Source organism: Salvelinus namaycush, chromosome 6 (assembly GCF_016432855.1).
Source record: "Salvelinus namaycush isolate Seneca chromosome 6, SaNama_1.0, whole genome shotgun sequence".
Lineage (NCBI taxonomy): Eukaryota > Metazoa > Chordata > Actinopteri > Salmoniformes > Salmonidae > Salvelinus > Salvelinus namaycush.
The window spans coordinates 6868337-6884847 of NC_052312.1; the positions used below are offsets into that span (position 1 = coordinate 6868337).

The following is a 16511-nucleotide window of genomic DNA, read 5'->3' on the forward strand; positions in this document are numbered from 1 at the left end:
CAAGTTCAAACAGGTGCCATTAATACAGGTAACGAGTGGAGGACAGAGGAGCCTCTTAAAGAAGAAGTTACAGGTCTGTGAGAGCCAGAAATCTTGCTTGTTTGTAGATGACCAAATACTTATTTTCCACCATAATTTGCAAATAAATTCATTCAAAATCCTACAATGTGATTTTCTGGATTTTTTTTCTCATTTTGTCTGTCATAGTTGAAGTGTACCTATGATGAAAATTACAGGCCTCTCTCATCTTTTTAAGTGGGAGAACTTGCACAATTGGTGGCTGACTAAATACTTTTTGCCCCACTGTATATATATAGAGAGAGATAGAGACAGAGAGAGATAGAGAGAAACTGCACTCCCATCTCTCTAGTTTCCTAGGGGAACTATAAAACATGCAACTCTCCTTTGACCTGCAGTCACTGGCAGTGTTCGGGACACACACACACACACACACACACACACACACACACACACACACACACACACACACACACACACACACACACACACACACACACACACACACACACACACACACACACACACACACACACACACACACACACACACACACACACGTGTGTCAGGAGTTGGGAGGTGGCGAGAGAGCAGAACCATATTGAACTCAAAACTACCATCCTGCTTTATATGAGACTGTAACATGCCCTGGGACATTTCACATGGTTGCAACATCCTCCAATATGATTGGACGTGACATTCACGGGACAGAGTAGTGCATGCGATCTGTGTTGAGCTCATGCAACATGTCTCAAATTGTCCAATCACATGCGGTTGAAGAATGGGGAAAGAATTCCCTTTTCAAGGACAATGAACAAGTTGCGTTGCGATCTGATTGAAGACATTGCATTTCTCGTACAAATCACTACCATGCCCAATCAGTGCGGGTTAGGGTGCTCTAGGAAAGTATTTCCCTTGACTTTTTCCACATTTTGATACGTTACAGCCGTATTCTAAAATGGATTAAATTGTTGTTTCGCCCCATCAATCTATACACAATACTCCATAATGACAAAGCAAAAAAAAAGGGTTTTAGACATTTTTGCAAATGTATAAAAAAACATATATATATGAAATATGACATTCACATACAGTACCAGTCAAAAGTTTGGACACACCTACTCATTCAAGGTTTTTTCTTTATTTGTACTATTTTCTACATTGTAGAATAATAGTGAAGACATCAAAACGATGTAATACACATATGGAATCATGTAGTAACCAAACAAGTGTTAAACAAATATATATATATATATATATTATATTTAAGGTTCTTCCAAGTAGCCACCCTTTGCCTTGATGACAGCTTTGGACACTCTTGGCATTCTCTCAACCAGCTTCATGAGGAATGCTTTTCCAACAGTCTTGAAGGAGTTCCCACATATGCTGAGCACTTGTTGGCTGCTTTTCCTTCACTCTGCGGTCCAACTCATCCTAAACCATCTCAATTGGGTTGAGGTCGGGTGATTGTGGAGGTCAGGTCATCTGATGCAGCACTCCATCACTCTCCTTCTTGGTCAAATAGCCCTTACACAGCCCGGAAGTGTGTTTTGGGTCATTGTCCTGTTCAAAAACAAATGATAGTCCCACTAAGCACAAACCAGATGGGATGGCGTATCCCTGCAGAATGCTGTGGTAGCCATGCTGGTTAAGATGGCCTTGAATTCTAAATAAATCACAGACCGTATAACCAGCAAAGCACCTCCACACCATCACACCTCCTCCAAGCTTCATGGTGGGAACCACACATGCAGAGATCATCCGTTCACCTACTCTGCGTCTCACAAAGACACAGCGGTTGGAACCAAAAATCTAAAATTTGGACTCATCAGACCAAAGGACAGATTTCCACCAGTCTAATGTCCATTGCTTGTTTTTCTTGGCCCAAGCAAGTCTCTTCTTATTATTGGTGTCCTTTAGTAGTGGTTTCTTTACAGCAAAATCAACCATGAAGGCCTGATTCACGCAGTCTCCTCAGAACAGTTGATGTTGAGATGTGTCTGTTACTTGAACTCTGTGAACCATTTATTTGGGCTGCAATCTGAGGTGCAGTTAACTCTAATGAACTTATCCTCTGCAGCAGAGGTAACTCTGGGTCTTCCTTTCCTGTGGCGGTCCTCATGAGAGTTTCATCACAGTGTTTGAGTGTTTGATGGTTTTTGCGACTGCCCTTGAAGAAACTTTCAAAGTTCTTGAAATTTTCCGGATTTTGACTGACCTTCATGTCTTATTAAAGCAATGATGGACTGTCGTTTCTCTTTGCTTATTTGAGCTTTTCTTGATATGATATGGACTTGGTTTTTTACCAAATAGGACTATCTGCTGTATAACCCCCCTACCTTGTCACAACACAACTGATTGGCTCAAACACATTAAGAAGGAAAGAAATTCCACAAATTAACTTTTAACAAGGCAAGCCTGTTAATTGAAATGCATTCCAGGTGATTACCACATGAAGGTGGTTGAGAGAATGCCAAGCGTGTGCAAAGCTGTCATCAAGGCAAAGGGTGGCTACTTTGAAGAATCTCAAACATAAAATAGATTTTGATTTGTTTTTTTAAAAATTGGTTACTACATGACTCAATATGTGTCATTCATAGTTTTGATGTTTTCACTATTATTTGACAATGTAGAAAATAGTAAAAATAAATAAAAACTCTTGAATGAGTAGATGAGTCCAAACTTTTGACTGGTACTGTAAGTATTCAGACCCTTTACTCAGTGCTTTTGTTGAAGCACCTTCGGCAGCGATTACAGACGATTCTTCTTGGTTATTACTCTTCAAGCTTGGTACACCTATATTTGTGGAGTTTCTCCCATTCTTCTCTGCAGATCCTCTCAAGCTCTATCAGGTTGGATGGTGAGCATCACTGCACAGCTATTTTCAGGTCTCTACAGAGATATTCGATCAGGTTCAAGTCTGGGCTCTTGCTGGGCCACTCAAGGACATTCAGAGACTTGTCCCAAAGCCACTCCTGCGTTGTCTTGGCTGTGTGCTTAGGGTCGTTGTCCTGTTGGAAGGTGAACCTTTGCCCCAGTCTGAGGTCCTGAGCGCTTTGGAGTTTTCATCAAGGATCTCTGTACTTTGCTTCGTTCATCTTTCACTCAATCCTGACTAGTCTCCCAGTCCCTGCCACTGAAAAACATCCCCACAGCATGATGCTGCCACCACCGTGCTTCACCGCAGGGATGGTGCCATTTTTCCTCCAGACGAGACGCTTGGCTTTCAGGCCAAAGAGTTCAATCTTGGTTTCATCAGACCAGATAATCTTGTTTCTCATGGTCTGAGATTCCTTTAGCTACATTTGGCAAACTAAAATTGGGCTGTCATGTGCCTTCTTCCATTTAAGAATGATAGAAGTCACTCTGTTCTTGGGGACCTTCAATGCTGCCAAATGTTTTTGTTTTGGTACCCTTCCCCAGATCTGTGCCTCGACACAATCCTGTCTCAGAGCTCTACGCACAATTCCTTCGACCTCATGACTTGGTTTTTGCTCTGACATGCACTGTCAACTGTGGGACCTTATATAGACAGGTGTGTGCCTTTCCAAATCATGTCCAATCAATTTAATTTACCACAGGTGGACTCCAATCAAGGTGTAGAAACATCTCAAGGATGATCAATGGAAACAGGATGCACCTGAGATCAATTTCAAGTCTGATAGCAAAGGGTCTGAATACTTATGTAAATAAGGTATTTCTGTTTTTTATTGTTAATAAATGTGCAAAAATGTTCGCTTTGTCATGATGGGGTATTGTGTGTAGATGTTTTATTTAATCCATTCTAGAATAAGGCTGTAACGTAAAAAAAAGTCAAGGGGTCTGAATACTTTCCGAATGCACTGTATGTGATGTAAAGGTTGTGATGTCATAGGTCAGAGAGAGAGCGATGGTGTGTGAGGTGGTCTTACGAGCCAGGGGTGTGGGATCTCAGGGAGTGGCATCTGAGGGGGTGCCGGAAGGCTGCTGTGGACCTCTGACTTGAACGAGGGCTCTGAGAGAGGAAGAGAGAGAGATCAAATTAGTATCAACAAACATAAAATGCAATGGCATGGATTGGGTATGATGATAATGGTAATGAGGGAGAGTGTGTGGATTGAGGGTATGAAATGGCTGTTGGTCTGGGTTGAGGACTGACGCTGAGTAACGGTTGTATGATGGTGAAGGTTGTGGTCTTAACCGTTGAGGATCGTGTGGAGGATGTAGGAGATGTGAGAGTGGAGTGAGATTGTGTAACGGTTGTATGCAAGATAATGATACAGTCACTTTATCCCTACCTACAGTAAATGTACATACTGTGTGTACCTCAACTACCTCGTACCACTGCACATTGACTCAGTACTGGTACGTCGTGTATATAGCCAAATTATCGTTACTCATTGTGGATATATTCCTTGTGTTATTATTATTATTATTATTTGACTATTATTTTTTCTCTCTACATTGTTGGGAACGGCCCTGTAAGTAAGCATCTCACTGTCAGCCTGTTGTTTACGAACCACGTGACAGATGCCAGTGTATTTGATAATAGCTGCGGTTGTAACCTTTAGCGGTGAGGACCCTGTGGAGGATGTCGGAGATGAGCATCTTCTTCTCCCTGACCCCAGCGCTCAGATACTCCCTGTCCAGCAGGTCCAGGAACAGACGCAGCTCACACACCAACTCCTCCATGGCTTCAAAGAGACAAAAAAAAAACACACAGTGTTAGAATGTTAGACATCATCAGGGTTGATGGCAATGTCTTGGTAATGGATAAGCACTAAGTTATGTGTATGAATGACATCGTTGATTTCAACAGTGCTGGGAATACAGTTACAACAGCCTCCTGTCTGAGGAAACAGAAGAACACCTCAGGTGTTATGCAGAAACATTCTGTAAGACATTCACAGTGTTAGATACAGATGGAAAGGTAAACCCAGGCTGGCACTGGTACAACACCTGAGGAATCTCCCTCCCTGCTATCAACGCTGATTTACAGCTCTGGGAAAATACACCTCCTCTCCTCTTCATACAGCAAAACAATAGGCAAAGCGCATATAAATACATAGCTGAAGGTGTAGGTAAGGGTGTGTGTGTGTGTGTGTGTGTGTGTGTGTGTGTGTGTGTGTGTGTGTGTGTGTGTGTGTGTGTGTGTGTGTGTGTGTGATCTTTCACTGGGAGTGAAAAAAGGGTATGGTTCTCTCAGGACATGTTACGGATCGCTTCACATTGAGTTTGTAGGGGTGATATGAGGGTGTTATGCGCTGCACATCAATACAGAACCAGGCTGTAGATAAAGAACACCCCTCTATCTTCCATAGTTCAGCCCTTTGAGTTCCAGTATAGCCTGTCATAAACATGAGATTATGTAATTGCTGATGACATCATATGGAGGCTAAAGAGGGGAGGTTGGCAGGTCCAGTCTCCGCTGTTGACATGACCTTACAAGTTGTAGTTGGTTAGCTCATCATATAATCATAGGTCCTATCTGTGGTTAGTTCTGCAGAGAATTCACCGGAATGTGTATATATATATATATATATATATATATATATATATATATATATATATATATATATATATATATACATACACACACACACACACACACACACACACACACATACTTACAACAGTATGTGGACACCCCTTCAAATGTATGCCACCATGCATAAAGCGAGGTCCATACAGAAATGGTTTGTCGAGATCGGTGTGGAAGAACTTGACTTGCCTGCACAGAGAACTGACTGCAACCCCATCGAACACCTTTGGGATGAATTGGAACGCCGACTGCGAGCCAGGCCTAATCGCCCAACATCAGTGCCCGACCTCACTAATGCTCTTGTGGCTGAATGGAAGCAAGTCCCTGCAGCAATGTTCCAACATCTAGTGGAAAGCCTTCCCAGAAGAGTGGAGGCTGTTATAGCCGCAAAGGGGGACCAACTCCATATTAATACCCATGATTTTGGAATGAAATGTTAGACGAGCAGGTGTCCATATACTTTTGGTCATGTAGTGTATTATCGAGTTATGCATTATGTCATTAGGTCCAGGACGATACCAGTATCGCAATATTTTTCCCATAACAAAATAAAAACACGCAGACCAACCTGCTGAATGACTAATATTGTGTGTTATAGCTTAGAAAATACATGTGACTCTGGTTGACAACATAATGATGTTTGTTTACAACATTAGAGCTGTTTTCCTAAAGAAGTTAAATCTGCTTTGTCTTTTGTTTCCTTGACACAAAACCAACGAGTATTTGCAATACTGGTATCGTCCCGGCCCTGTATGTCACAGTAAATTATAACGCAACTATAGGCATCCCATCTTAATGTGAAACCTGACGGACAGCCAATGAAACGCTTAGGAATGTTCTTAGCACAACAGCACACAGTGTTTGGGCAGAGTCTCAATTCACAAAAGTACAGTACGCATTGTTTTTGCCAGACACCTGCAATGATATAATATCTAGTCGGCCCTGTAAAAGCCTGAAGGACCCTCTTGACTTCAATGAATGATAGTGATGTACAGTTTGAGGAGGGTGGCCCAAACTTTTGATCAGTTGTCTGGGATGGAGATTTGTGCATACCGTTGTCTGGCATGGAGATTGGTGCATACTGTTGTCTGGCATGGAGATTGGTGCATACTGTTGTCTGGCATGGAGATTGGTGCATACTGTTGTCTGGCATGGAGATTGGTGCATACCGTTGTCTAGCATGGAGATTGGTGCATACTGTTGTCTGGCATGGAGATTGGTGCATACCGTTGTCTGGGATAGAGATTGGTGCATATCGTTGTCTGGGAGAGACATTTGATTTGATATTTATGAGGTTAAAACACACGCTCATATTTCACTCTGAGCCACGGACAAGACTGGGAGTCTCTCCCTCTCTCGATACAAACAGCATCTTTCACACATTCCTGTTTTAATCGTATTATCCTATGAGAGAGGTGGAAGCCAGGGGGGAGAGAGAGGTGGAAGCCAGGAGGGAGAGAGAGGTGGAAGCCAGGGGGGAGAGAGAGGTGGAAGCCAGGGGGGAGAGAGAGGTGGAAGCCAGGAGGGAGAGAGAGGTGGAAGCCAGGAGGGAGAGAGAGGTGGAAGCCAGGAGGGAGAGAGAGGTGGAAGCCAGGGGGGAGAGAGAGGTGGAAGCCAGGAGGGAGAGAGAGGTGGAAGCCAGGGGGGAGAGAGAGGTGGAAGCCAGGGGGGAGAGAGAGGTGGAAGCCAGGGGGGAGAGAGAGGTGGAAGCCAGGGGGGAGAGAGAGGTGGAAGCCAGGGGGGAGAGAGCGGTGGAAGCCAGGGGGGAGAGAGAGGTGGAAGCCAGGAGGGAGAGAGAGGTGGAAGCCAGGAGGGAGAGAGAGGTGGAAGCCAGGAGGGAGAGAGAGGTGGAAGCCAGGAGGGAGAGAGAGGTGGAAGCCAGGAGGGAGAGAGAGGTGGAAGCCAGGAGGGAGAGAGGTGGAAGCCAGGAGGGAGAGAGAGGTGGAAGCCAGGAGGGAGAGAGAGGTGGAAGCCAGGGGGGAGAGAGAGGTGGAAGCCAGGGGGGAGAGAGCGGGATATAGAGGGTGGAGACAAAAGACAGACAGACATAGAGAGAGAAAAAGAGAGAAGGAGAGAGAGCCATAGGAAATAGCCTAGGACTAAACAAGCACCTCAATATCAGGCTAAAATAGTCGTTGGTTACTTTCTGCCCTTCAGAAACAGATTTTTGATCAGTTTTCCAAACCCCAGACCAACACTTAGTCATGCTGAACAACGTCATTACAGCAGTCTTGGACCAGTTATGTAAATGGCAACAACAACAAAAAAAAGTGCATGACAGCATACATGGATTCCAGCCTTTCTTACTGTACACGTGTTGCAGCCAGGAGTCTTCAGAGTTTTACGTCCAATTTCACAGTGTATTGGTGAGCTCATGCCTTTGGATAGAGAAAGACTGAATGGTTTAGCGGACTTCCAACAGGGGTGGTCAAAACGTGTGTTGGGGGAGCAACAATATGCATTAAAATCCCAGACGGCTTAAGGGAATTAGAAGTAGGTGGTGTGGAGCGAAGAGGACCACCCTCAAACAATCCTTTAGGGCTATGAACTAAAACAGTAAACCACGCAAACAAACCACCCACTCACTCTCTCTCTCTCTCCCTCCCTCGCTCACCCCCCCTCCCCCTCTCTCTCCCTCCCTCGCTCACCGCCCCCCCCTCTCTCTATCCCTCCCTCCCTCCCTCACCCCCTCCCCCTTTCTCCCTCCCTCGCCCCCCATCTCTCTCTTGCTCCCCCTCTCTCGCTCGCCCCCTCCCCCCTCTCTCTCTCCCCCTCTCTCGCTCACCCACCCCTCCCCCTGTCTCTCTCTCTCTCCCCCTCTCTCGCTCACCCTCCATCCCCCTCGCTCCCCCCTCCCTCTCTCTTTCTCCCCCTCTCTCGCCAACACTCAGCACTCTACACTAACAAAACTCCCCATGTCAACAGGCTCCGATGCCAAAAGATAGCTTCTGGCTGGGCCTTCTTAAAACACTAAACCCCCTCTTGAGTCAAGATGTGGACACACCTTGAACCTACAGGAGAATGTCTCAGCTCGGGGGCAGTCAGTCGTAATTCTTGGACCAAGCAAGAGAGGTAAAGGGTTATGAGGAAGATCACGGGGGCCAAAGGGTTTACATGTTTGCGTCTAGGTGGACAAGTTAGGTTCCAGGTGAACATGTTAGGTTCCAGGTGAACATGTTAGGTTCCAGGTGAACATGTTAGGTTCCAGGTGAACATGTTAGGTTCCAGGTGAACATGTTAGGTTCCAGGTGAACATGTTTCGTTCCAGGTGAACATGTTAGGTTCCAGGTGAACATGTTAGGTTCCAGGTGAACATGTTAGGTTCCAGGTGAACATGTTAGGTTCTAGGTGAACATGTTAGGTTCCAGGTGAACATGTTAGGTTCCAGGTGAACATGTTTCGTTCCAGGTGAACATGTTTCGTTCCAGGTGAACATGTTAGGTTCCAGGTGAACATGTTAGGTTCCAGGTGAACATGTTTGGTTCCAGGTGAACATGTTTCCGGACAAGGTCTTGTTTGGGCCTAGATCTATAGTTGAACTTGAGACCGTCTGCTTTCACTGACATAAATACCAGTCTTCTGTTTAAAATTAAATGTTGTAGTGCCCTAATTTAAAATGGACTGACTGTATACACCCGCCCACCATACTTTCTTTAGTGTGTGTGTGTCTGTCTGTCTATCAGTTGTTTGTGTGATGTCTGACAGGTCCTTAAACACTGCTCTACCTTCTCCTGTGACTTTTATGATAGGCCCTAGGCGGTGTGGGTGTGTTTAAGAGCTGGTCCTGACTTGAAAGGCTGTCACGTCCCCAGACTAAACACAACAGACGTGTGTGCTACAGACAGACACCATTTATAAATAAGAGACAGACAGAGACTGATAAATGCACAAATACACACCCACAAACTCAGGGCAAGAAAATAAATCTGATGTTTTTATCTCTCACCTTAGAGACTGCATTTCCCATAACAACGTGTCACTACTTTATTAAGACACACTAAGTGCTAGGCAACCTACCTACAGATGTGGGATCTTAATTTGACCACCATGTTGTTTCAGGATATGTCCTGCACATCAGGAAATGCAAACTTGTAGTATTCAAGGTTTAAAAATGTCCGTTCATTATAATCCACACAATAATTCACATTTTCTGTTACTGCAGGATTATTTGTGAGAAAGTGGTCAAATTAAGATCCTACATCTGTATGCACAACTCAACGAACTCCTCAAAGCACAGGAAGAACAGTGGGTGTATTTAGACAAATTAGAGAGAGCAGCATCATCATCCATCCTATAACCAGTCTCTAAATGGGTACTACAACTACTAATCTAAACCATATATCATGTAGGTTAGATCATAAAGGTTATGTAATCTGACAAATCTGTTTGAGAAACCTGAGCCAAGCTTCTGAGGGAGCACTGGCGTCCTTGGCTCATTTCAAAGTACCAAGCAGTAGTCTGCTGCTCCACTTTGATGTCCGATGATGGATCCCGCCCAGACTCCATGTGTTGACTGAGCTAATGGGCATGAGATACTCCAGACCTGGACCCATGACAGGCTGTTTATATGTGCACTGCACCTATGACCCACTAAACATCGTTTGTGTGCAGTGCAGGTATGATTGAGTTCACTATTCCATAGAACGTCAATCTCAATCAGCTAATGCAGTATATAAAGTGTAATTGTGGGATATAGGGTACAACCACATAATATGTTGCTTTGTGGGAAGAATGTTGCACTTGGACGGTGGTGACGTTAATTGGGGTGGTTTATGGTCTGGCATCATCGTGGTTACCCCCCTCGCGCCAGTCGCCACCACACAACAGGGCATCGCTCAACGCTGGCTCCTTACTTTAAACCCCAAAACACACAAACACTACAGCCTGGCTCTTCCAGATGACCCTCCTACTGTGCCCCCCCCCCCCCCCATCTCCTTCTGCCCTGGGCCCGGTTTCCCAAAAGCATCTGAAGGCTAAATTCATCGTTAGAACCTTCATAGGAGCATCATTAAATCTCCAAGCTGCTTCCCAAACCATCATTTTTAACGTTGCACTTGAAAACGCTCGTAATATAACCCCTGCCCAAGGCCACTCGTAGTTCAGCTAAGTGCGTCGTTAGATGCGTTTTTGCCCTCCCGCGTCACTTTATACACAGAAGATCCCCGCTAAACAGAATCACATGGTTTATCCGTCTCTCTGTTATCGCTGATAAATTCAGAACAAAGTTGACTAGAAATACTAAGTTACCAGTGTCTTTGCAATTGATTCAAACACGCAATGTTGGCTATAAAAATATGCTTAAATGAAAACCGAGAAGACTGCATTAAAATCTAAAACGGTAGGCCTGTTTTAATCATATTCAATCATCAATCATAAGACAGTATTGTCTTTTATCGATGATGGTTATGATATCGTTTAGGACCTTGAGCGTGGCTGAGTTGCATTGTTGGCTAGTGTCTGTAATTTGTCTCAAAATATTTCATGATGTGTCGCCTAACATGCACAATGATGTGCCAAGTCTGTAATATTGTGCATTTCTATTGGGTAAGTATTACAATAAGCCTCCTCCATATTTGCAGCCATAGGTGTTAATATCTCTCTAGGAGCTGATCCGTCGTCAGTACTGTGAAATAATACTAATGTTAAGGAAAGATTTGAATGGAGAAACTGATCCGAGAGCAGTGCTCCCCATCTTTCGATCCTACCCAGTATCGACACATGCTCTAACGACGCAATTAGAGGCCATTCTCTGCCTTGTGTTTTGGGAAACACATGTTACATCTTCGGCCGTTGTAGGAAAGATGCATTGTTAAAACACTCGTAAACCTAAATTCCATCGCTACCGAGAAACCGGGCCCTAGTCTGTTTGGATTGGGTTGGCACTTCCCTTCCTCTCTCCCTCCCTCCAGGCTCCTTTCCTCTCTCCCTTCACCCATTAGTCTGGGTAAACTGAGTGCCTTACTCCTGGGTCTGAGTCGGCACATTTCCTCCAGGCAGTCCACACCCACGCTCAGAGAGAGGAAGCCCGATCTCGCGGTGTCCAGAGCGGGGAAACACGCCACCTCCATTGTGCCTCTGGAACTCTCTCTCTCTGGGGCCCCTGTTTGACCCAGAAGAGTTAACCTGGGGACTATTTCAGTAGATTGCAACATTACACAGCAATCAGATTTAAATGGGATGTGTAGAACAAACATGACTCTTGTGACAGCTCTTTGCATCATATTTATACATGAATAAGCCCATATACTCTGAAGACCAAATTCGGGCCTGCAGGCCACAAACACCACAATCACAAGGCTCAACATCATATCAAACCATGGTCCTAAAAACGCAATAAACCTTCAATAAACCACTCGTGCTTTTGAGTCCTTTCCGCTGAGAAGCATACACATGTACTGTAAGATGAGAAGAACAGTGGAGGCGTTAGATTATGATGAGAGCATTCTCCATCGTGGTCTGTAATTACCAGGGATCTGTCTGTGTTCCACAGGGCATGACAAGGGAACATCACCATGGTTTATATCATCTCATCAGTGCCAAACCTATAGAGAATGATAGAGACCTCTAGTGGCCAGAAGGCCATTTTAGCATGGGCCGCGCCATTGAGGGCGCTCCACCATGCTTCCGCCATTTTAAAGTTGTCAAATAAGTCTACTGGGTGGGCATTCCTATGAGTTGTATCCTCAATGGCGCTGCCCATACTGTCACAGATGCTATAATAGCGCAGATATAAAGATGAGTCCTCTATCTATCTCTATGGCCAAACCACAAACATCTGAGTCAGACTAATCGACTGATCTACTGCTCAAAACCTCATCTGAGAGACGGGAAGTTGGATTCTGTAGTTCAGAGAGAGACAGGAAACAGAAAGAGGGGAGAGAGAGGGAAGTAAGGGAGCAAGAGACAGAAAGAGACAGAGAGAGAGACAGAGAGAGAGACAGAAAGAGACAGAAAGAGAGAGAGAGAGAGAGAGAGAGAGAGAGAGAGAGAGAGAGAGAGAGAGAGAGAGAGAGAGAGAGAGAAAGAGACAGAGAGAGAGAGAGAGAAAGAGAGAGAGAGAGAGAGAAAGAGACAGAGAGAGAGAGAGAAAGAGACAGAGAGAAAGAGACAGAGAGAAAGAGACAGAGAGAAAGAGACAGAGAGAGTGAAACTCCTCCAGTATGTGTAAGAGGATAATTACAAAGCACTAAGGAAAGGAGAAGAGGATAGTGGTTAGAGGCTCTGGATTTCAGTTGGACTCATCTTTCTTGGAGGAATGGAAGGATGGAGGAGACTTGGTGGTGCAGGGAGGATGGCATTCTGGTTCCCATCTCATACTTAACGTTTGTGGTAAAGATAGAGCGATCCATGTATTGGCCCAATGCCAAGTTATCTACTGTGACGTTAAAAATTCAAGCCACTTTCCCTTTGATTGACAGCTCCTAACCAGACAGTCTTTGACGTGTTTATTCCCATTAGACTCCACCCAAACACAGACCACAACCACCCTTTCTTCTCCCATCCCATCCCGTTTTTATTCCAAAAGCCACCGTTGTGCCCCTCCCTAAATCCACGACCCCACATTTGGCTGAGACAGAACCCACCCTCCCCCTGTAACGCTAGCGGTAGTTCCATCCTCCATCCAGACCACCTTCATCTTAAATCTTTGCCCCAGACAGACTAACTAACCGGCTCATCCGTTTATGTAGGCCTATTACATCAGTCTACGGGTTAATGAGAAACGATCAACAACACTTGTAGCCGTTATTGCCCCGAGGATATTACCAAAGAGCGGCAGGAGTAGTCTTTTATAATGACTCGTACTGTATGCATTTGGAGATTATATCAGATGGCCATGCAAAACCAATGTTACATCAAGTCAAAGGGCCTTGGATTTGTATTGCATAAGGGCGCAGTTACACTATATGATGGCCACACCATATGACAGTCATACTGAATGACAGTTACACTGTATGACACAAGTCTCATATAAATCTGAATCAAGGCGGTCAGTCACATAATGGCTCTTCATCACATTGGTTTTCCAATGTGCATAAGGCTATTAACAGGCGAGGGGCCAAGGGTCTCCGATTAGAGTTGGAATTAAACTCTCTGTGACTGAATGCAAGTTCAATGATTGACTGGTGAGGGATTATAAAAATTAATTCATCTCTCTTCTCCTCTTTGTTGGATCGGGTTTTCCTGCTGTTGAAAGGTGGTTCCGATGGTTTTTCTGACACGTGAAAGCCTTTAAAAATCCATCATCATTGGGGTGCTGGGTGGGGTATCCCTTTCCCCTAAAACCAGAACTAAATGGGCCAACCAACGAATGGGGCTAAATCACTGACACCATGCCCACATCACAGGCACCCAACGCGGTGCCAATTAATGCCACATCGTCTGAGGGTTTCCGACCGAGGGGAAAACTACAATAATAAACAGCAATAAACACATTAACACTCCATTCGTATTGCTCTCAAATGGCACCTCGTAAGGGTTTAGAAACAGGGACTTGCTGAAAGAAATGTATTTATTTCTAAGTGCCAAGCTAGTTGCCTGCTGCTAGTACCCCCACTGGTGGGTAGGCTGATCGCAATGCAAAACCTAAAACCACCCTAACCCTAACCTAAAACCACCCTAACCGAGTCCCAGCCCTCCAGCCAAAACACACTTCTCACATTCTCATGTGGCGTGGATTTGAGATTACAGCATTACTACACAATAGTTGTCTGTCGGGGACGCCACCAAATGTGAAGCCGGAATACGTCGCGGAGCTACCTGATACCACGCAGCTGCCAACCCAAGTAGGATGGAAGACGCTAACGCTGGAGCCAGGTTTTGTTATTGTAAGGATAGTCTCCTGCAGAGAAACAAGAGATATGGAGCCACTTGGTGTTGTCAAACCACGACTATGTTATTGACCTCGGGGAAATCTTAAATTACCTCTTGGTTTACCTTAAGTATGTGGTCCTATGTAACACATGAGTTGTAAAACCATGGCAACCTTTGAGTAGCACCCCGCAATAATGTGTGTAAAGTAATATGATACAAAAATAGCTTCATTAGTGTAAAGCAAGCCGAAATATGACACCAACTTTGATTTAGAATAAGAGTGGAACATAAACACAAGCGTTCCACGGCTGCTATAGAAACTAATGTTGCCCTAATTAACTGGTGGTACACTAGCAAAGGTAATGCCTCCAAATCAATGAACGGGTAAAACGCATGCCCAATAAGGCACCCCAAGTGCGCTTCCCTGGATAAAAGGTGTCACCGGTCACTTCGTCCAGTCAGTGGGCGGCAGCTGCGTCCAGCTAGGGCATAATCCAGTGATTATCATGCGGGACTGCCTGGACGCCGTAAGGGCTGCTATTCATCGGTGTAGTTGGGTTGAGGGAGGGTGAAGGACGGGGAAGGCTCCGGTTGCAACCAGCTAGGTTACTACAGTCGCAACGCATAATTCCATGGACAACAAAAACCATGATCCTAACGACACGTTCAGGAGCCAGCGGTGGCCAGCAGTCTTTCCAGCCTCCAGCTCGCAGCAACCCCCTCTGTGTCTCTCTCTGTGTCTCAATTATGAGAAGAAACATAACTGCATAAAGAACTGTATTCATTAGACGACTTAATTGTAGCAAAGCTGAAATGACATGTTACAATGCAGGATGATAATGATAAACAATAATGCATTATTCGTGACAAGATATAATCAATTCCCCCTATCCGCTGCTTTTCACTTCCAGTGAATGTGTTGCCTATTGAACTGTTTAATTTTAAAACCAACAAACTATCAAGGGGTGATTGTAAATATATTTTTCAGATACATATCAATAATTTCAGCGGCCAGTTGTTGGCGCCACTGAAACAAAGCGCATGATAACGTTAAAATAGACACTCACCCCTGGAAGCGAACAAAATGGGATCGCTCCGCATCGTGGCTTCCCAGCGCATCTATTCCCCAAACAGCAAACGGAAATCAGGCGCGTTCCCGGCAGCTGCCGAATATCAATAAAATCCCTCTCCCCGCCCGGCAGCAGCCAACGACAGACCCTCGTCTGTTAATCCGAGGATAGATTTTCCCCGCGATACCAGCTTTGAATAGCCTTTCTTCACGGTGACCAACCGGCAACGTCTCCGGTCTCGCGTATCCTTTCAAACTTTTCTCCAGCTCTTTTCTCCTCCTCTTCCCTCTTTGCTTCCTTCCTTCCTTCCGTCCGCCTCCCTCTTTCAAAACTCTCGCTAGTCAAACTGCCTGCGCCTGCATGTCCTGCTCGGCTCAGAAACAGAGCGGATCTTGTCTGAATGCTTGCATCTGCAGTTTTGCACCACGGTGCTGACAGGCAGCTATAACATAGAGAGCTAATCGTGTTTTATAAGCAAGTGCACCGAGAGAAGACTGCGCTTTTTCTGTATCTCTTTCTCTCTCTTCGCTGTAAAATGAGACGCAACTATTTCTCTCCGCCCAGCGCTGTCTGGAAGTTTGCAGTTAACTCAGGAAAAAAAAAAACACGTACGGCCAGAGAGGACTAGCCCCACTCTCCCCCTTTTGCTCTGCGACAGATGGGATATTGAACTCGGGCTGGCTCGCCCCTAGGGATGGGGGAAATCGGCAGCTTATGGTAATAGTAGGTAATTAAGGACCGGTCGCGTCTGTCCCTGCACCCCGCACACCCCCGCATGTACAGGGGCCGAATCGTGCAGTTTTGTGTCCTGTGTCCGAAGGGGAGAACAAAAGCCAGCCATGACAGATATGAAGGAGAGTGCAGCTCAAGTTACAGGGATACATACATACAGTAGCAGGCCATCTACCTCCTCCAACTCAACACTCACCCGTGTAGAATAGCTTAGGTAGGTATGCTATGGAAACGCTGAACTGAAAAGTTATACCATGTGTACATTGACACATATGAAACCAAGTCATATGTAATTAAGGTTTTTGTAGACTATAAACTAAACACTTGTGGGTGTGTGCCTTGCTATCCCCCTAAAAAGC

General features: G+C 45.1%; 1 protein-coding gene across 1 annotated transcript in view; it reads right to left on the bottom strand.

Annotated features, from left to right (window-relative positions):
• Nucleotides 1-15706, bottom strand: part of LOC120049202 (actin filament-associated protein 1-like) — a 76380-nt gene extending 60674 nt beyond the window's left edge. Inside the window, exons 1-3 of the mRNA XM_038995436.1 lie at nucleotides 15418-15706; nucleotides 4563-4691; nucleotides 3930-4012 (exon numbers count right to left, since the gene is read on the bottom strand). Coding sequence (XP_038851364.1) covers nucleotides 3930-4012; nucleotides 4563-4691; nucleotides 15418-15469 — 264 coding nt within the window. The 5' untranslated portion in view covers nucleotides 15470-15706. The remainder of the gene's footprint in view (nucleotides 1-3929; nucleotides 4013-4562; nucleotides 4692-15417) is intronic.
• Nucleotides 15707-16511: the final 805 nt, after the last annotated feature.